Source organism: Nuphar pumila, chromosome 6 (assembly GCF_984573655.1).
Source record: "Nuphar pumila chromosome 6, dmNupPumi1.hap1.1, whole genome shotgun sequence".
Taxonomy (NCBI): Eukaryota; Viridiplantae; Streptophyta; class Magnoliopsida; order Nymphaeales; family Nymphaeaceae; genus Nuphar; species Nuphar pumila.
Window position 1 is genome coordinate 7,030,319 of NC_143254.1, and position 21,187 is coordinate 7,051,505.

General features: G+C 37.6%; 1 protein-coding gene across 1 annotated transcript; it reads right to left on the reverse strand.

Moving 5' to 3' along the window:
• Positions 1–19,107: 19,107 nt before the first annotated feature.
• LOC149833791 (ribosomal protein-like protein) lies at positions 19,108–19,885 on the reverse strand. The gene has a single exon (XM_090011020.1). It carries the CDS (start codon positions 19,815–19,817, stop codon positions 19,332–19,334), a length of 486 nt encoding a protein of 161 aa, XP_089867146.1. The 5' UTR covers positions 19,818–19,885; the 3' UTR covers positions 19,108–19,331.
• Positions 19,886–21,187: the final 1,302 nt, after the last annotated feature.

Genomic DNA, 21,187 nt, shown 5'->3' on the forward strand with positions numbered 1-21,187 from the left:
TGGGTTTTCTTTTTCCTCTTCTTCTCTTTTTTCTTGTTCTTTTTCTTTTTTGGGATGCAGAGAGCAATGTACCATCCATGAATCCAGTATTTTGAGGATTCAATGAGATGTAGTTTTCTTCTTTTTATCTTCGACCTGTAACGAATAGTTAATATTGAAGATTCTGTCTCTGTTTTGATGGTGGTGGTGATTCTGATTTTGTTTCGGTTGTTTGGTTTTCATCATTTTGCACATTTGCCAAACTTGGAAGTTCACTGTTTTCTTTTCTTTTTCTCCAGGATGGTTTAAGAATGAGGATGTGCAGCTTCTTTTTTCATCCATTTATTCTTTAATATAACTATGTTTTTTGTTTTTGTTTTGGTTATTTCATAGATTTAGGCTTCTCACGGAGGTGTCTTAGGTTTGGCCCGGTTTAGAAGTTTGATATTGGGGACAGATTGTATGATGATTTACTCTTTTATAGTTGGTAACTAAGAAAAATGACCGTTCCACTTCTGGGCTAGGACTGGGCTTTTAAATTTTTTTTTTTTTTTTAACTGGGCCTATAGGCAGGACTGGGCTACAGCCCAGTTCTGCCCCCCCCTCACCCGTTTGGATCGGTGACTGAGGATATGAGACGGTGATGGAGGGCAGGATTTTGAGACGAGGCGGGGATGGAGACCTTATTCCCCCACTCTCGGACCCAACCCGAATCAAACCCTATAGGGTTGATTAATATATGGACCCGAGTGTAGTTTGTGAAATTTTATACTAAACCCAGACCCGAACCGAGTTTCGATTAAGACCCACAGTTTTTCAATGTAAAACTGATAAAAATTATGGTTTTATCGGGTTTGGTTTTGTGTATTTCTTATTGGATCTTGTGTCCATCTGAAGGCCCAGGATGGAATCCCTCTGCCACGTGGGGCATCTGTAACCCCAGCTTGCCTTTCAAAAAAAAAAAAGTTTTTATCGGATTCATGTATGGTTTTTATTACAGTGGACTCGATTAGACCTGAGTCCAAATCCCATACCATACCCGAAAATCTGGTTCAAGTATGGTCAATCAAAGCCAACCAGTTGAGATCCCTAAGGAGCGTTTTCCGTGGCACACAAACGGGCCTAAGAAGGCCAAAGAAAATCAAATTATAAAACAATAAGGAAACATGTTTCCTATTAAAAGGAATCAAGTTTATAAAGCAGCGAGCAGTTTCCTACTTTGAAAGAGAGGTTTCTCATGTAACAAGAAGCTTTGGGTAACTATGGTTACGGCTCATGCTAGTATTTTGAGCCAAGCATAGATCATCAAAAAAAATGTTACCCTTAGAGGGAAGTTTAAATGTACAAAAGCACCTCCTTTCGTGAATTTCACTGCTGCGGAACACAGTGACAAATATCGCGAGATTTATGAAAATCTTGCGATAATATCGCAAGAAATTGCCTGAAAGTTTAAAACGCCAATTTCTCTCGCGATTTTCAAAATATCATGAGATTTGTGAAAAAAACATGAATACCGTGATTTAAATGCGATATTTATGTTTTAAATGGCTATTTATCATGAAAAATTCATGTATTTTTATTTTTAAATAATTTCTATTAATATTTTTCTTATAAAAAATAATTTTTTATTTTTTTATTTATTTTTTTTATTGCCAAGATTTTGCCAGAAAATGCAAGATTTATGACATTTTTTCAATTTCTTGCCAGTTTGTTCTTTTTGTTTTGATTGGCAAGCGGGGGTTAGGCTTCCAGATATCTCTTAAGCCCATGTCTCATAAGGATTCGAACCCGGGCCTTCAGCTTGGCTACATGGGATAGCACCTCCCTATTAAAATATTTTGGCCAAAAGAGGAGAGAAGAGGTGTTGTGTTCTCGACATTTACTTATTTTGGTCCTTGAGATTCTGCCGTTTTTAATAGCGTGTTGAAGTACGGTTCCGGCATTCTTTCGCCCCGACCTTTCCGGTTGAGGAAAAGACATGAAAGCTCATGCCTTTGGTGAAAATACCGAAGCTGTCCAGAACTCCAGATGGTTGATGGTTCTTGATGGATCTTGTGGACTGCTGCCCTCCTCTCGAGTTCTGTTCTGTTCGATTTACCCGATTCTGACCCGGAAGCTGCTCACATGGACCTGGGTTTAGGGATGTATACGGTTCCAATTCGGATTGGATGTGGACGATACCATATTCGACTAATTGTACAATGGATAAAATGATTAGGATACGGATGGTGAAAAGCCAATACCAGATCCGCCTTTTTTACATTTCGGATAATTGTCGGACTAAGTAGCAAAAAAATCAAAACCATATCTGCATCAGATTATAATCGGATTTATCGGCTTACAAATGCTGTTAAACGGAATTGATTTTGTTCCGATGTCGGATAAAATCCCTATTTTTGTCACAGTGGGGAGGTGTTGGGTCAGAAATATATGTGTTTTCTGACCTAAGTAAGAACCAGTTTCATCTAACTCAAAAAAATGGAAGGGGCACCTAAAACAAAATGTTGGATCAATGATCACTTCAAAAGTTACTAGCCACAAATTGATGACCTTAAAGCTAAAATGTTTTATCTACCAAATGATCAAAGAAGGCCAGCCATCTAAAATGCTATACTTACTTTTCATTTCCAATTTATTGTGATATTACTTGTATTTGTCCTAATAGGTTCTCACTTTTTCTACTTGTGTTTTTTCTATTTTATGATATCAAATCGATAAATCAAGAATTTAGCTTTTGGTTGTGCATTTTCTTTTAATAAAAAGTTATATGATCAGGTATTTTGAAGGTGAATGGACTCTTGTTTTATGAAAAAATTCCCTTTGATTGATACTAGTATGCAATCTATTCACACTATAGCACCAGAACCTAATTTAATGTGTGTGTGTTTTCGCCTATTTGTTATTTGCAGTTGCATGGCTCGTGAAAAAGTTTGATGTGATCTTTGGAGGACGAAAGCATGGGATATATAGAGAATGGGATGAATGTAGCAGACAAATGCTTGGTTTTAAGGAGGTTTGTTTTAAATCATTTTGCACAGAACAAGAAGCCATCTACCATTTCATGTGTTTCCAAACAAGAGGAAGTTGCAAGTGGAGAAGGCCAGAAGCACATAAAATGGTTTTATTTAATTTTGATTATTATTGTACTTACATTATTGTTTATGATTTATGTCTAAGGTTGTGTTATTAAGGGACAAAGAAGACGATGATAGCCAGTTGTAGCTTTTTTTTTATGGGGTTAGGCAGACCCTACCAGTTATACGACGATACCATTGAGATTTGAACTTGCAACATCCCAATACAAGGTGACGTGCACTAGCTGCTCCTACCAAACAAGCCGAGGGGGGCTGGTAAGTTGAGTAGATGGTAATACCAGACTACCCACCGCAATGAACTAGAGCAGTGCACTAGTACCTTAGTTTGAATCTCAGAACTAAGAAGGCATGTTGTCTCACTGAAAAAAACTATTTGTTAAACTTGATCTGGTTTGACACAAGACACTAATGAAGGCATTAGTGGGGAGGGGGTTACTTGAATGTGAAGAGTTCACATTTAATATAACATGTGAAGGATTTATATACATGAATGCCATGTATGTGACCCCCACTCCTTCCACTATAAATTAAATTAAGGCATGGTTGCTTGATGAGTGTAAATAATGTGTCATCTTTCTCTTAATTATTTGGGTTCAGCGTCTTTCTCATCGTCGACTTGGGTGACCTGGGTTCATCATGAGCGTTGATAGGCTGAGGAAAACGTTGTGCACCTGCACCAACACTCTTTTTGTCCATGGCGGCTACCAGTAAGTGTTCTTGCTTTTAATATCCCGATTATGGTTTTTAGAACGTCAACATTGGGTTAGGGGCTCACTCCTCACATTCTATTGTGGTGCACTGATGTTATTGCCGCCCTTATCAGAATATCTTTTTTTCGACTTATTTTTTTAGGTAGCCCTTGCTGGCAGCCCCCACCACAATTCGCAGTGGCCTGCCTTTTACCCTACCAGTGACATTCAGGAGGAACGATGGCCGTTAGCAGTGGCCACCGTGGCCAAGGGGATCGCAGGGATGGGGTGAAATCCCGTTTGTTTCACAACCCTCCACCATCAACTTTCAGGTAGATGGTTGTTGTCGTTCTCCAAGCGGACGATGTCCCAACGTAAGTCGATCGTCGTCGACAATGATACGCCATCGATGGCTGCATCGGTACCCGCAACCAGAGGCAACCGCAGTAGCGGCTGTCAGTGGCTGGAATCGTCGGCAGACAGTGATATATGATGGTGATTGTCGTTGTCGACTGACCATCACCGTTGACTACAGTGACCGGCCACCGGTGATAGAAGCAGCCGATGGCAAATGCAAAAAACACAAAAAAGGGGGAATTTTTTTGTTTTTTGTTGGCTATAGGCCATTGCAACCACCAGCAGATGGCGGTGGAAGACGTCGACTGACCGTCGCCAGTGGCGATGACAGCCCCCGACGATGCATGCATATTAAAAAAAATCCTTTTCCCCTTACCCTCATCGGCATTTTCAGAGGGTTGTTGGCGCCGGGGGGAGACGGTCGTCATCGCTGGTGGAACTGCCGGTGTCGATGGCCATAAGCTGAAATGAGGGGGGGGAGGGGGAGTTTCATGGTGGACGCTAGCTATGGCGTTCGGTTTCACAGAAACTGAAGGCCATCGGGCCTTATTGGGAGCATTCGGTTTCTCAAAAACTGAAGTCCATCGGGCCTTATTGGGTGCCCAGATCCGGGTCAGATCGGGTATCCCAACCCGATTGAATGCCTGATCCAAACCTGTTTTGAGTGGATTGGTCGCCGTCACATCCCGAGTCGGCCCCGATCCATGAACCAGATCCATTATGGAATCGAATGGATCGGGTAAGGACTGGATCCTGACCCATTTAGGATATCGGGGTTCTCGAATCCTATCCGGAGTGGGTCTGGGTTTGGATTGGGTCATTTTCTTGGATCTGAACTGTATCTTGTTTGAATCATATTTGGATCCAGATCGTGGGATCCAACTCGTGATCCGATAGTAAAAGGGTCTAGATCCAAACCAGGGAGATTCGGCCTGGGATACATTGGAACTAAATATGAATTTGGATTAAATTAGACCAGGTCCAAAATAAGGTCCATGTACTATTTAAACATTTAAAGACTTAACCGGTTTTGTGATCAATACGAGGCATTTCGAGACTAGTTCAGAGTCATTTTTGACTGATTCTTATCAGTTTTTCATCAGTTCCTGAATATAGAAACCCTGTTTTCATGAATCTCTGAAAGGACAAGGATTTTTCTCATTCAGTTTTAGGGATTTATGAGCTTTTGCACATGTTTCAGACTGGTTTGATTGTTTCATGATCGGTTCATGCCCTTGGTTGACCGGTTCAGGGTGATTCAGACCAGTTCAAACTATTTTTATATTGGTTCCAGCATGAGGACCCCGTGTTTAACCATAAGAGCATGTTTTTTGTCATTTTTTTTATTTTATATGTGTTTATTATTATGAAAGTATGACTTTTGCATGTCTAATACATGCATTTTATGTTATTTAAGTTATGCATGATATTTTAAGCATGAATTATGATTAAATTCATGACATTTATTATATGTTTTCATCAAAATTTATTTATACATATAAGTTGAAGCATGAATTTATGTTTGTTATTGATATAATATATATTTTGTTATGAATATACATGCATTATCATGTGTGCATGAGCATGCTTTCAACAACAACAACAACAACAACTACGCCTTCATCCCAAAACAATTGGGGTCAGCGATATGAACCAAAAAAGAAATTCATTTTGGGTCTTCCACATGAATCCTTTTCCTCCAATCATTTCTATCCAACGCCATGTCCTCGGTGAGGTTCAAAGCATTCATATCCTTTCCTATCATCTCCATCCAAGTCTTCCTAGGCCTACCCCGACCTCTTTTAACTAATATATTTTCCCATTTCTCCAACCTTCTAACTGGAGCATCATTAGGCCTTCGCCGAATATGTCCAAACCACCGTAAACGATTATCTCGCATCTTATTTTCAATGGGTGCAACACCTACCTTCTTACGTATCTCTTCGTTCCGAATCTTATCTTTTATTGTATTTCCACACATCCATCTAAGCATCCGCATCTCAGCTACACTCATTTTTTTAATATGATGTCTCTTGGTAGCCCAACATTCCGTACCATATAGTAAAGCGGGTCTAATAGTCGTCCTATAAAACTTTCCCTTCAACCGCAATGGCATTCTACGATCGCACAGCACTCCAGTAGCACTTTTCCATTTCATCCACCCAACCTTTATCCTATGATTTACATCTCCATCAATTTCTCCATACTTTTGAATGATGGATCCCAAATATTTGAAATAATCATTCACCGGTATATCTTGCTCACCAAGCTTCACTACACTCCCATCACTACTTCGTTGCTTACTAAACCGACATTCCATATATTCAGTCTTACTCTTACTCAACTTAAAACCTCTAGCTTCCAATGTCTGTCTCCATAATTCTAACTTAGCATTAACCCCAGCTCTAGACTCATCAATCAAAACAATATCATCAGCAAACAACATACACCACGGTACATTTTCTTGAATTGATCTCGTAAGCTCATCCATCACTATCGCAAATAGGAAAGGGCTTAAAGCAGATCCTTGATGTAACCCAACCGTTATCGGAAAATTGGTTGTCACCCCTCCACAAGTGCGGACATTGGTTACTACTCCTTCATACATATCTTTAATTATACTAATGTACTTGAGAGAAACACCTTTCTTCATCATTGTCCACCAGAGAACGTCCCTAGGTACTCTATCGTATGCCTTCTCTAAATCAATAAAAACCATATGCAAATCTTTGTTCCTCTCTCTATATCTTTCAATAAGTTGTCTAAGAAGATGTATAGCTTCCATAGTTGATCTTACAGGCATAAAACCAAATTGATTCTCCGATATCATGACAACCTTCCTCAACCTAGACTCAATCACCCTCTCCCAAAGTTTCATAGTATGACTCATGAGTTTTATACCACGATAGTTTGTGCAATCTTGTATATCACCCTTATTCTTATATAAAGGCACCAAAGTACTCTTCCTCCACTCATTAGGCATCTTATTTGTTCGCCAAATCAAGTTAAAAAGATTTGTCAACCATTCTAAACCTTTCTCTCCCAAAGCATTTCCAAGCCTCGATAGGTATACCATCTGGGCCAACTGCCCTTCTTGATTTCATTTTCTTCAAAGCCTCTGCAATTTCTTTCTTTTGAATCTTGCGCATGAAGTCACGATTTATCTCATGAAAAGGAATGGAGAAGTCTCCAAGATCTTGAGCATGACTATCATTAAATAGCTTATCAAAATAATCTTTCCATCTCTCCTTAATCTCCTCATCTTTGACTAAAACCCTTTGCGTTTCATCTTTGATACATCTAACCATACCCAAATCCTTCGATTTCCTATCTCTCATCTTTGCAAGCCTATAAATATCCTTCTCGCCTTCTTTGGTATCCAACTTGTCATAAACCTCCTTATATACCTTAGCACTCGCGTTTCGAACAACTTTTTTAGCTTCCTTCTTTGCTATCATATACTTCTCCAAATTCTCATTATCACGACTCTTACTTAGATTTCTATAACACTCTCTTTTAACCTTAATAGCTAATTTGACATCCTCGTTCCACCATGATGTATCCTTACCTAGTGGTGCACCGCCTTTAGACTCACCCAATACCTCCTTAGCTACTTTTCTCATACCACCCGCTATCTTATTCCACATTGATTCTGAATCCTCCTCGAGACACCAATCAACTTCCTTAACTACCTGCTCTACAAACATTCCTTGTTTAGCTCCTTTCAGTGCCCACCACTTAATTCTAGGATCTATCCTATGTCTATCCCTTTTGCGGCATTGTCTAATTCTAAGATCTAAAATTAAGACTCTATGTTGTGTAGCTACACTTTCTCCTGGTATAACCTTACAATCGATGCAACAACCCCTATCTCTCTTTCTAAGTAGGAAAAAATCTATCTGACTCGTATTAACCCCACTTTTAAATGTTACTAGGTGAGACTCCCTCTTCCTAAACCAAGTGTTTGCTAAGATCATATCATAGGACAAACAAAAATCTAAAATCCTTTCTCCACTTTCATTTCTTTCTCCTATACCATAGCCTCCATGGATATTCTCAAATCCATCCCTACTAATGCCTACATGTCCATTAAGGTCACCGCCGATGAAAAGCTTTTCTCCATAAGATGTCTCTTGTACTACTCCATCTAAATCTTCCCAAAATTGATGCTTAATGGAATCATCTAAACCTACTTGAGGTGCATAAACACTAATAATATTAATAATATCCGTACCTAATACTAATTTAATAAGTAAAATTCTATCACCCTTCCTACGGACCTCAACTACATTATCTATAAACTGACGACTCATAACAATCCCTACTCCATTCCTATTCCTATTTATTCATGTATACCAAATCTTATATCCCCAAGGTTCTATCACTTTAGCTTTCTCACCTACCCATTTGGTCTCTTGAAGACATAAAATATCAATCTTTCTCCTACACATAACATCTACTAACTCTACCAACTTACCAGTTAAAGACCCTATGTTCCAAGTGGCTAACCTAATTTTATGGTCTTGGACTAACTTCTTTACCCCCACCCGTCCAACAAAGTGAGGGAACCCTTGCCTATTTGACACCACACCCGGGCGCCGGTGTGACGCGTCGCTTCTGGGCGACGACCTAGCAACCCTTGCACATTTATCACTGCCTCCGGGCCTAGAGAGTACAGCGCGTCGCTCAGTAGGGAACGCCCCAACGAAATTCTCATATTGGTTCATTTTCATAGGATATGACAGTTTTTATGCTGGCTGTCACAGGCCTACCGCAACCCTCCTCCTTTATCCGGGCTTGGGACCGGCAGTGTATAACTACACAGGCGGAGTTCGCATGAGCATGCTTTATAATACGAATATGTTTGCAATAAAAGATTGTGATTGACTGACTCTTACAATCACCAAAGTGATATGAGTTGTGTTGATTGAGGATTTTTTAGACCGTGATAAGATTCGATATTATGATTTTGTATAACTTTATGAAATAATGATTCCACCTAAAGGTAGGTCGTTGTATTTTAAATGTACACTAGGTGTAATAGTAGATGTGTATACCTACCCATGAAGCATGTTCGTACCTAAAAGTATAATGCTGAATTGTCTCATGTTACATGATCTGCTAGTTTCACCAATTAATGTCAATTTCTTGTGAATTAAAGAGAAGATGCAACTATGAGTATTATTGTTTTCATTAAAGTAGAATGATAATGACTCAATTATGTTTGTCTTAGAAACGATAAATAATAAAAGATCTTAGTTTTTACCTTTTCAATATGAGTCTTGTTTGAGCAATTATAAGGTTTTTTTTTTCATTTCTTGTTGTACCTTGTTATTTCATCATTGGTGGTTCTAGTAACATCCTCATGTTAGACGGATCTAATTTCTCGGATTGAAAAAAATAATATTATTCACTCTGGGTTACATGGACCTAGATTTGGCTCTTAAAATTGACAAACCTTCCACTATTATAGAACAGAGTATAGTCAAACAAAAGGTTATATCTGAGAAGTGGGAGCGCTCAAATAGACTTAGCTTATTGCTTTTACAATCTTGAATGGCTAAGAACATTTGAGGCATCATCCTTCACTACAGGACAATGAAAGAATTTTTTGGAGTCATTAAGACTCAGTTCATCAGTTCTAATAAGGCTAAGGCTAGTATAGTGATGTTGAAGTTGGTGTCTATAAAATATTCCAGTGATAGTCACATCCGACAACATATTTTAGAGATAAAAAATAGTACATCTTAACTGAAAGCCATGAAGTTTACCATTTCACACTTTTTTTTGGTCTATCTAATTTTGACCTCGTTGTCTATTGAATATAAACACTTTAAGATTTCCTACAATGCAAATAACGATGAGTAGTCTTTTAATGATCTCTTGACCAAGTGTGTTAAAGAGGAAGAAAGGCTAAAGGGTGAGAGGGCGCCGAGTACACATATGAACTCTCATTAGGAAAAACATAGGCCGGTGGAAAAGAAAAATTCATTTAAAAAGAATAATAAGAAGAAAACCTCTGGAGAGAGTTTAAACTCTTAGGTGAAAGTCAAATTCTAGGCAGAAGGTTCTTCTATAAAGTATTTCTTTTGCAAGAAGAATGAACATAAAAAGGTAGACGGCTTGAAACATAAGAATTTGCTCAAAATTAAAGGTAATAAGTCATTCATTTTTAATTAGTGCAACTTAATCCATGTTCTATTGCATAGTTGGTGGATTTATTCTAATGTCAGGGTGCACATATATTGCCAACTTTTTACAGGAATTTTTAAACAAAAAGAATCCAACAGAGCATAAAAAAAACATCTTCTCAGGAAATAATATATGTTCGCATGTCAAGAACGTTGGAACCTGCAAAGTTGTGTTGGAGTCAGGATTTATTTTGGATTTAGTTGATATATTTTATGTTTTATCCTATAGTTGGAACCTTATTTCGATTTCAAAACTTGATAAGTTTGGTTTTTTTTTTAAATTTGAAAACTTCAAGCTTATTATTGTTAAAAATTCTATTATTGTAGGTTCTACATATATGTGTGCTAGTTTGTATCGTTTGAAAACCAAATTTCAAATTTGAGAATCTCACTCCGTTGAGAACACAATGATTGACAATAAACGTGGTCTAAAGGAGGATCAATCATATTTGCTTTGGCATCAAAGATTATGATACATCTCGAAAGAGGGAGTCTAAAAACTTGTAAAAGAAAAAATTCTTAGATCCCTTGATTTTACAGATACAGAACCATGTGTTGACTACATAAAGGCTAAACAGTCTAACACATATAAGAAAGATGTCAAACACAACAATGAAAAATTAGAGATCGTGCATATAGATATTTGAGTTTTTTTCCCTGTGTTACATGGGTGAAAAATATTTTGTCACATTTAAAGACGATTACTCATGGTATATGTATATGTACTTATTATTTAAAAGATTTAAACTCTTTCAGGTTTTTAAGGACTTCAAGAAAGAAGTAGAGAAATAGGTCAGTGAAGTTATTAAAATGGTTAGGTCTGATAGAGGTCTCGAATATTATGGTCGTTTTACTGAGATGAGATAAAAGGAAGGACCATTAGCACGGTTTTTAAAAAATGATAGTATTATAACTCAGTATACCATGTCTGGTAGTACTTACCAAAATAGTGTTGCTGAAAGAAGAAACCGTATGCTTAAAGAAATGATTCAAGTGATATTAAATCACTAAAACCTTTCTTTGACCTTATGAGGTGAAGCTCTTAAGACAACAATGCATATTTTGAATAAAATTTTTACGAAAGTTGTTCAAAAGATAACTTATGAGCTATGGACTAATAGAAAACATTCTTCATCATATATGCACATATAAGGATGTTCAGCTGATGCTAAATTATATAACCCACATATAAAAGTCTTTGATCGTAGGATTACTAATGTATTTTTCATTGGCTATCCAAAAATATCAAAGGGCTTTAAATTTTATTCTTTATCTCATATGCCACAGATATTAAAAATAGATAAAACAAAATTTCTTAAAAATAGTTCTATTGGGAAAGATGCATCTCAAAGTTTTGAATTTAAGGAAATATAGGGTTCAGGTTCCATACATGCAAAGGAAAAATGTTCAATTTTTTTTTATTATCTCTTTGAATAATGCTAGAGAAAATCCGGTTAATGAATATCAATTCTAAGTTGAATAAGTTGTTGATGATGATATACAACAAGATGCAGAGGTTCATTTTCAACCACTTGTAGTACTTGAATGAAAGTCTACAAGGATCAAGAAATCTGCTATTCATCCAGACTATGTGGTATATTTGAAAGAGCCCAATAGTTTTATAAACATTGATGATAATCCATTTACCTTTGCAGAAGCCATTGAAAGTAAAAGATCGACATATTTGATCAATGCTCTTAAACAATAGCTTCACTCTATGGCAAAGGACTAAGTGTGGGATTTTGTACATCTTTTTGATGGAGTAAGACTTATCGGTTTTAATTGAGTCTGTAAGACCAAGACATATTCCAACGGACAAGTAGAGAGGTACAATGTTAGGCTCGTTGCAAAGGGTTTCACATAGATAGAGGGAATTGATTATAATGAAACTTTTTCTCTTATCTCAACTAAGGAATCATTGAGGATAATTGTAATACCAATAAATTTTTTAGGCGTTTTTTTGAATTTTTCTATTTTTTACTTATTATGTGAAAAAAATAAAATTTTAGGTACGTAATGTATTAGAGGGATTGTAGGATTTAGAAAAAAATTAAATATTCGAAAATAACCCCTACACACCCAGGGTCTCACTGAGTTTGAATTTTTTAGAAAATAATTTCTGAGAAATTTGAATTAGCCTTAAGGAGTAAATTAAAATAAATAATTTAGTTATATAAAATTAAAAAATTTATTATTGGAATTTAATTAGGTATAGACTTAACTTAAATTTCATTTATTAATATTTCATGTGAATTTGCATTTTTATTTATGAAAGATTTTATTTGAATTTATCTTGAATTAAAATAGAATTTTATGAAATAGATTTCAAATAATTAACAAAATATTTATAAAATGGTAGGAGTCCATAGGTGGGTCATCTCATCCTATGTGACATCCTAATTTAAACTTTAAAATATAATAAAGAAAAATAAACTTTAAAAATAGCTAAAATTGAAACTTACCAAAAAGAAATTAAAAGAGAAAAAAACAAGTCAAAACTTTCCTTTTTCAAAAAAACTAAGCCCATAAGGGTGGCACAAACCCTAGGTGGTTCTAGAAAGGTCCAGCAAGGGCTGGACCAATGAAAGAAAAAAGAAAGGAAAAAAGAAAAAGAAAAAAGATAGACAAAAAAATATATAGTCAACTTGCTTGCCAAGCAAGCAAGTTGAAAATATTTTAAAAAGGAAAGGGAGGCCTACCCCTGGGGGACGACCTACCCCCTTAATTATATAATTAATTACATGATAATAAATATACTATGATATGTATATAGTATCTATATATCATATACTATGCTTAAAAAAAAAGAATATGAAATAAAGAATTAAAAAAAAGGTAAGTAAAATACAATTGGATTTAGAAACTAAGCCAAGATTAGATCAAGGGTTGAGATTAGCCCCAGACCTTGACCTAATCTAATGGCTATATAAAGGGACGAGGGGCTCACACCCCCCTATTTTGTCTCTCTTTTATTTTTTCCAATTTCTTTCTCTCTCCCAAATCTCCTTCTTTTATCTCTCTTTTCTCTACACAAAGGCAGGTGATGCGCAGGCCCACTCTGTGCCCTGCCAGGCTGAGCCGATTGGACTGGATCAAGGCCAGCCAGTCAGACGTGTGTTGGCAACTTCTTACAAAAAAAAAGAGTTTTTTTTGTGTGTTGGCTGTCAGACCAGCCGAATCTAGTTCAGTTGGCCTGATTTGTCGAGCCTTGTGGGCAGCCGAGGGCATGTAAAAAAAAAGAATTTTAATGGTGTGTTGAGGGCGTTAAAATTTCCAGTTTTCGCCCGGATTGATGTTTCAGCTAAGTGCATGTTAGAAGTTGATTTCACGTTCTTATGATTGATTTACTATGCATAATTATTGTGCAAATGCAATGTTAATTACATGTGTATCTTGTGGGCACGAGCAATTCCTAAATTTTTTATTATGTTGCATATGCATGTCCACATAAGCATTCACATGTTCTAAGTGAATAGATTCATGAGTGAAAGCATGCATATGACATGAATACATGCATTAGATGAAATCATGTTTTGGACATTAATATGTGTAATGATTTTGAAGCATGTATTTAACTTGGATATGTGTGCACTCAACTATATGCTTATGAATTTTATTATTTCATGCACATCTCAAAAGTTTGCATACATGAATGTGCATTGAAAAGCATGTGAAAGTAATGCATAGTGGCATGCAATTGAGGAATTTTGCATATGAATGCATTGATGATCAAATGTATCATCTTGGGTTGTGTGAGTCTTAAGCATGTGTTGCTATTTGTTTAAGTTGTTCAATGCATTGTAAAAATCAAATGTGATATTATTATTCTTATTGCACCGTTTCATGTTGCCACGAGTTGTGGTCCCATGAAGAGCTTGGCATGCTGATTTGCAAGCTTATGTTATTAATTTTGCATGTTGAATTGCGAATTAAAAGAGATGAATTAATAACAAGATAAAAGAAATTAAAGAACAATGTAATCTATGTTTCCTTGATGTCTCTTCTTTAGTGTGAAAATCTAGGATATTGCGGTTTTGGGAAAACCATGAGGATACTAAAACTTCGTGTGCGTTGTTATTGCCTCTGAACTTGATATTGAGGTTCTTTTCCTAGCCACGATTTTAGGGAGAGTTTGCCACTTTTCCTGAGGGTGGTGTGTAGACATAATTGTTGTTTTGGTATATCAAGAAAAGTGACATTATAATTATTGATTTTTATAGTGTCCCGACATTGGTTGTTGATTTTTAATGTTTCGATAGATGGTGTTGATTTCGGATATCGGTCGAGGGCTAAGTTTGAAACCCGGTAATAAAATATAACCACTACAAGAAAATCATTGATTAGCGACAGACTATATCCATCGCTTATCCGTCGCTAAGCCGTCGCTAAACTGTTTAGCGACGAATTAGCGATGGATAGAGGCCATCGCGAATTTTTGCTCGCTAATTAGCGAAAAAACTTGTTTTTCGTTAATTTCATCGCTAATTTGCTACAGCTTAGCGACGAACATTATTCGTCGCTAATCTGTCGCTAAATTTTAAAAAAAAAAAAATTTGATCCCTGTCGGGCGGTATTCCGGCAGCAATAAGCTGGACTTATACCGTGCCCGACAGGCATTGCACAGAATGATCGCTCTGCCTCATCGCCGGACTTGTATCGTCCTCCGTGAACTGGTGCTCTCGGCGTCGCCGTCCTCCGTGAACCAGCGTCGTCGTCCTTCGTGAACCGGCATCACCGTCCTCCGTGAACCGGTGCTCTACGGCGTCACCGTCCTCCGTGAACCGGCGTCGTCATCCTCCGTGAACCGGCATCGCCGTCCTCCGTGAACCGGCGTCGTCGTCCTTTGTCAACCGGCGTCACCGTCCTTTGTGAACTGGCATGCTCTCCGGCGTCCTTCGTGAACCGGCATCGCCGTCCTCCATGAATCGACGTCGTCGTCCTCCATGAACCGGCGTCGCCGTCATCCAGCGATCACTCTGCATCATCGCCATCCACCATTAACTGACTTGCACGGCGATCACTCTGCATCATCGAAGTCGGTTTAAATCGAGCGCGGTCGATTTAAATTTCGAACAGGGAGAGAGGGAAAATTCTGCGCTCGGTTTAAATCGAAAATTAGTGAGGGATTTAGCGAGGGAATTTTTCCGTCGCTAATTAGTGACGGATTAGCGACGAAAAAATTCCCTCGCTAAATCCCTCGCTAAAATGTTTTCTTGTATTGAGAATTAGCGACGAAAAAATTGTTGTCGTTAATCTTTCGCTAATTAGCGACGGATTAGCGATGAAACAACTTTCATCGCTAATCTGTCGCTACTTAGCAACAGATTCATGAAGAAAGTTTTCTCTAGCTAATCTGTCACAAATTTGCGACGGAAAATATCCATCGCAAATTTCCGTCACTAATTAACAGTTTTCTTGTAGTGAACTTATGTGCTAAGTTATCCTGGAAACCATACTTAACCTCGAAAATTCTTACTCGTTTTGAGTATCCGCGGGCAACATTAATTAAAAAGAGAAATTTAAATTGTGTGCATTTAATAGGGACATGCATATACAGAAAAACTCTGAGAAAAAATAATAATTTATTAATGCATTGCACTGAAATCATGCATATTCCTGTTATGCATTAAATCATGCATATTTACTTGTTTTCTTAACTATGATATATTGGTGAATGCATGATGTTGTACCTTAATACATGTTAATTGTTTTAATGCTTAAATTGTGATCTCTGTTGTTATTAAATGTTTCCTCGTGCTTAATAATTGTTCTCTATTGCATGAATGATTAGTTGAATTATGAATGTGTTATATTTATGTCCCTCTAAAACATTACATGAATCTTATTTATATTTTTTTTACTTGTTTGATTCATTGAAGGATTCGTACGCATGATTCTTTGGATTCTGACACTCTACTTTTTTTGTTTTTCATAGTCTCAAATGCCTAGTGGGGAGGACTTGCTTCTGAGAAGGGTCACAAGGGAACTACATGACTGCAGGGTAGATTCTTGGGACAGCATGACTATTTCTCTTTGCTTTCTTTACTTTAATTTACTTATGTCTCAGACTCTTTATATTTGAATAAATAAAGTTTAGTTTGATTTGGTTTGGTATGAAAGATGAGTATAAGATCTCTTGTGGTGATGGTGGTTGTGATTAACTGTAAGGCCCAGAGTCTTAAGGATTATTTTTGTACTTGTTTAAAAAAAATTATCACTTTTTCATAGGTATGAGTTAGGGTCGTTATAAGTTTGGCCTCTTCCTGGCTCACTTGTACACAGTACTCCTATTTCTAAGTTGAACTAGCTTGGTTGTAAGACCTCCAAGTGACTGAAGTAGCGTGGCTTCTCATCAACCAGGCAAGCATAGGTCTTAGGACAAATTCTTGTCAATACCGTTCTATTGTCCAAGTTATTTTTTGGTCATGACTCATGAGGTCATTTTTTTTTAAATACATTCAAATATTAGGAAGGTTTGGCCCTACTTAAATTGGTATATTGGTAATGAATTAATGCTTGTGAACTAGACTTTTAGAACTTTCATCTGCAAGGTGGTAAATGTGTTCTCCTAACAATCTTTAATTCTATGGCTGGTTCTGTCAGTAAGTTTGTACGTTATCTTGATTAGGGAGTTCCAATGATATATATGGGTGACGGGTATGGGCACACAAAAGGCGGGAACAATAATTCATACTGCCATGATAATTACGTAAGCTTCTATTCCGAGCTAGCTCTGTTTCTTTTTGGCAAAGGGAATCCAGATCTTCCTGTTCATTATTCAGAAACATTATAATGAAGCTCATCATTCTACAGATCAACTATTTCCGATGGGATAAGAAGAATGATTCAGCTAATTTCTTCAGATTCTGTTGCCTTATGGCAAAGTTCCGCCAGTATGCAACTGAATATTGAAAAAGAAAACTTTGATTCTTTTATCTTTTAGTAATTAAATGTCATTTCTAACATTCAAAGGGACCTGATTTTGCATGTAAAGGAATGTGAATCCCTTGGACTAGATGATTTTCCTACAGCAGAGAGCCTTCAGTGGCATGGTCACTCACCTGGTAAACCTGACTGGTCTGAATCAAGTAGAATTGTGGTATTTTCATTAGTAAGTCAACTAGACTTCTAATGGCATAGCAGCTTCATCCAGTTGGGCACTAGATGGAAGCTCTCAGCCAAACAAATCTAGTCATCTTAAATAAAATCATTGAATGACCAGTAGGATTTTAACAAAGTCTATCTTCCATCTGAACACCCTCATCAACAATCAACCAAAATAAATTTTCCTATTGAAAGACTCCAACAGCTTCTACATTTTCCTCCACTATTAGAATACAATCTTCTACTTCAGTTTTGAAAACCCCTGGTTCCTCTGGGATTTGGTTTCAACTTTCAAACAATATCAGGAAACTCAATGAACCAATCCAAGTGACATATAACAAGTCTTGAGTCCAGATAACCAGCAGCATTTGGTGGTTTGTTTGTAACCAAAAGTACTCTTCATGGACTTGTCTGAAGTCACACTGCTTGCTAAAGATGGATGAATCCCAGATCAGGCCAAATGAAATATAAAATACTTGAGAACCAAATGCATGAGCGACATCAAGTAATGATTCAAGTCCCTACTTCTGAACATCGGGTTCGATCACTTTAGCTTCACTTCAGTGAACAGCCATTGTAATTCTTCATAATAAAAAAATCCCAGTTTCTCTCTTATAAGACCAAGACAGCTGGAAATTTTCTTCCAAATAAATGGAATTGAAGAATGAGCAGAAGTTGAACAGACAAAAGGAACTTATTCAGGGATTAATTTGCACTAATGGCAGACACACATAAACATTTGATCACACAGCATCTGATTACAGTGTATCAAGTTGTATCAAGTATTCTTCCAAGGAAAAAAAAAACATCAGAAAGAGGTTGAGAAAAGGGACAATTAAAAAGGGAAAAAAAATTACTTCTAAGTAAAATCCAAGCAAGTAACCCTTCACTGTTCCATCCACCGGTACATAAATCCATTGAATTTAATCCAGAAGGTTTTAACATCAGATAACACCGTCTAATACGCAAGCGATCGCGATCGGATGGATTCTGTATTTGCTCAATACCAGCTGGCTTTAACATTATATTCACTCAAACAACCTTAAAACAAATGATGAATGTTAGCTTGATTAAATCAAGGAGGAACCACATTTCTGATTACGCATTTCATATAGTAATGTAAGCAGTTAATTTAACAAAAAAACATGGGAAATCCTCTCCATGATGAGCGTGCTTCCTTGAGTTATATCCCACACTTAGACCTTGATTTCCTGCAGAATGTACGTCACAAGAAGCATTTCGATCCTTAAATGAAATCTGCCTTTGATTTCACCAACACAGAATAACCATACAGAGATATATCTGACAATAAAACAAGCATTGATTACATATTAAATCTCGTTCTACATTGTCAAGTTTTTGTAAAAGAGCAACAGCAATGGAGTGCCCTTTTGCTTTAGTGACTTTTCAGGTGTAAAATGCCTGAAAACCCCAACTTTTCAGTTCATGCACCCGCATTACAGAAAGTGGATAAAACAAACAACAGTGAGTGGGCAATATCCTGCTCTATAAGTGACTAAAGGACAACCCCACAGAATATAATTAAATGCCAAATATAAGATAAGGTGAAGAACAGAACCATTTCCATACCTTCACCAACAGCTTGTTTTTTATAGCATGGGTTCAATTAAGCAAAGTACACCAAGTTTAAAGCCCCTCCATAGATTGAGCTATAAGCTACTAACCACAAGATAATACCCCAAACTTCCCATCCACCTCGCCATAAAACAAAGTAAGCAACACCAACAAATTTTCTTCTGTCAATAACCACAAAAACCTAACACCAACAAAACAAAATGAAGAACACATAGATGCAGAATTTTGTATATGGCATAGCTCATAATTCTCATAAACAACAATTTACCATAAAAAGATAACAAAATTCTTGAAAGAGGGGTCGGTGGAGGGAGGAAAAATCACGTTCTGGTAGAGTTTCTAACACTGGACCACATCTGAGAAAACGCTGTAACGACATGAGGAGCGGCGCTCGCGATTCCCCGCAGAACGCCGCCGGCGGCGACCCCGATAGCCAGCGTCTCCGCGAACCCGGGCTTCGAATCGACCTTCATCTCCAGAATGGCGAGGCGGGTGTTGACGTTATCGAGCTTCCTCGCCGTCTCCACCATGAATTTGTCCTTCTTGTTCCTTGCCGACCCTGTAACTCTGTACAGAATGGTCTGAAGATCTTGAATTACCTTCAAGGAGGCTTCTTTGGTGTCCAGACCCTCTGACTCATACATGGCCACGAGTTCTTGTGGGGTTGGTAGTTTCCTCTTCTGGGCATCCTTCTCCTTCTGCAGAGCGAGAGAGGGAGGGATAGGAAGAGAAGGGAGAGATGAGGATGATGGCGGTGGTGGTGATGCTGGGGTGGTAGAGGAAGAAGAAGAACCCACCGTCTCCATTTAGGTATCTGATAAACCCTAAAGCCTCTGGGGTTTATAAAAATGGGCAAATGCTGAAATCATTATACACTGACATCGGTGGATAAAAAAGAAGGGGTTTTATAAGCACTGCCCACCAGGCCGCCACGTTAAAAACTTTTGGAAAATGATACCTTGCCCTATTTAGTTTATAAAACAAGCCACTAATATTTTAAAGATGAGATTGCCCCCCCCCCCCCCATGGTTTTATTTTTCTTTTCTTTTCTTTTCTTTTCCTTTTTTTTCCTTCTTTCTAAAGGCATTGCCCCATGATTTTATTTATAACGCAAACCCTCTTTTCTCAAACTAGGAGGTGGTAGAATGATAAGAAGTGGCTTTTTGGTTTCTGTATTGTTATTAACTTTAGGGGTATGTTTTCTTAAACTCCCCACTTTTGTTTGAAAGAAATATGAAAGAGGGAAGGTGCTTCTTGATGAGAGGAGTTTTTTTTTTTTTATAATCCAAGGAAAAAAACTTGGCTGTTCTCTCCAGTTGGTAGAACCCTTGAGGTTCTCCCTGCCCAACGGAAAGTTACACAGCTTTGACAGTGTGACAAGGGATGCCACCTGCGAGTTTCGAACTCGTGACGTCCCATTAACTTTGTGACATTTACAAGTCGCCCCTACTCGATGAGCAGAGCCCTTGTGGGCTCCCATAAGGGGAGTTGTGAACTCATGTTGATAAGAAAAATGCTTCTTTTTTTTTGGCATTTAACAGATGTTAGTTTCGCCCTCCTCAAAAAAGAGGGCATGAAACAAACGCCTCGTTAGGGTTTTGGCAAATGCCTTAGTGTGCATTTAGGGCTGTTACGATAGGAATTTGGTTGGACCCAATAGATCCAATCCCAGGTCCAACGTTGAGGTACTACTGTATTTGGTCAGAGCTCAGCTTAGAATTTGAGCATGGCTTGTGTACGGATGGATCAGTCTGGGACCAGTTGATAATAACATTTCCAACCTGAATAACTAATTTGGACTTACTAAGCTGATCCAGACCCTGATGTTATCGGGTCAGGTAAGACTCAGCCCTCGGATCATCCTTGATGTCGTGTAGAAAATTAGAGGTGAGTTCGGAAATTAATAGAAAAAGAAAAGGGTAAGGAAAGAAAAGAAGAATAAAGTGTCAATTTTCCCTTTTCTCTTTTTGCATGTGCTATCTGGCTACTTTGATGGCCTTTACCAAATCCAGATCCGATTAGCTATTTTCTTAATGAAATTTTGCACGTATCCGAATAGCGATCAGAATTGGATCTTGTAAATGCAATATTAAAACCCCAAGCGAGATCCATCCATGTAGCCAATCCAATATGGAAGACCTTACAGAATCCAAATAAATGGTACTTTAAATGGTTG

Coding starts and splice junctions, on each gene's coding strand:
- LOC149833791 (XM_090011020.1), bottom strand. CDS start 19,817: ATGGAGACGGTGGGTTCTTCTTCTTCCTCTACCACCCCAGCATCACCA.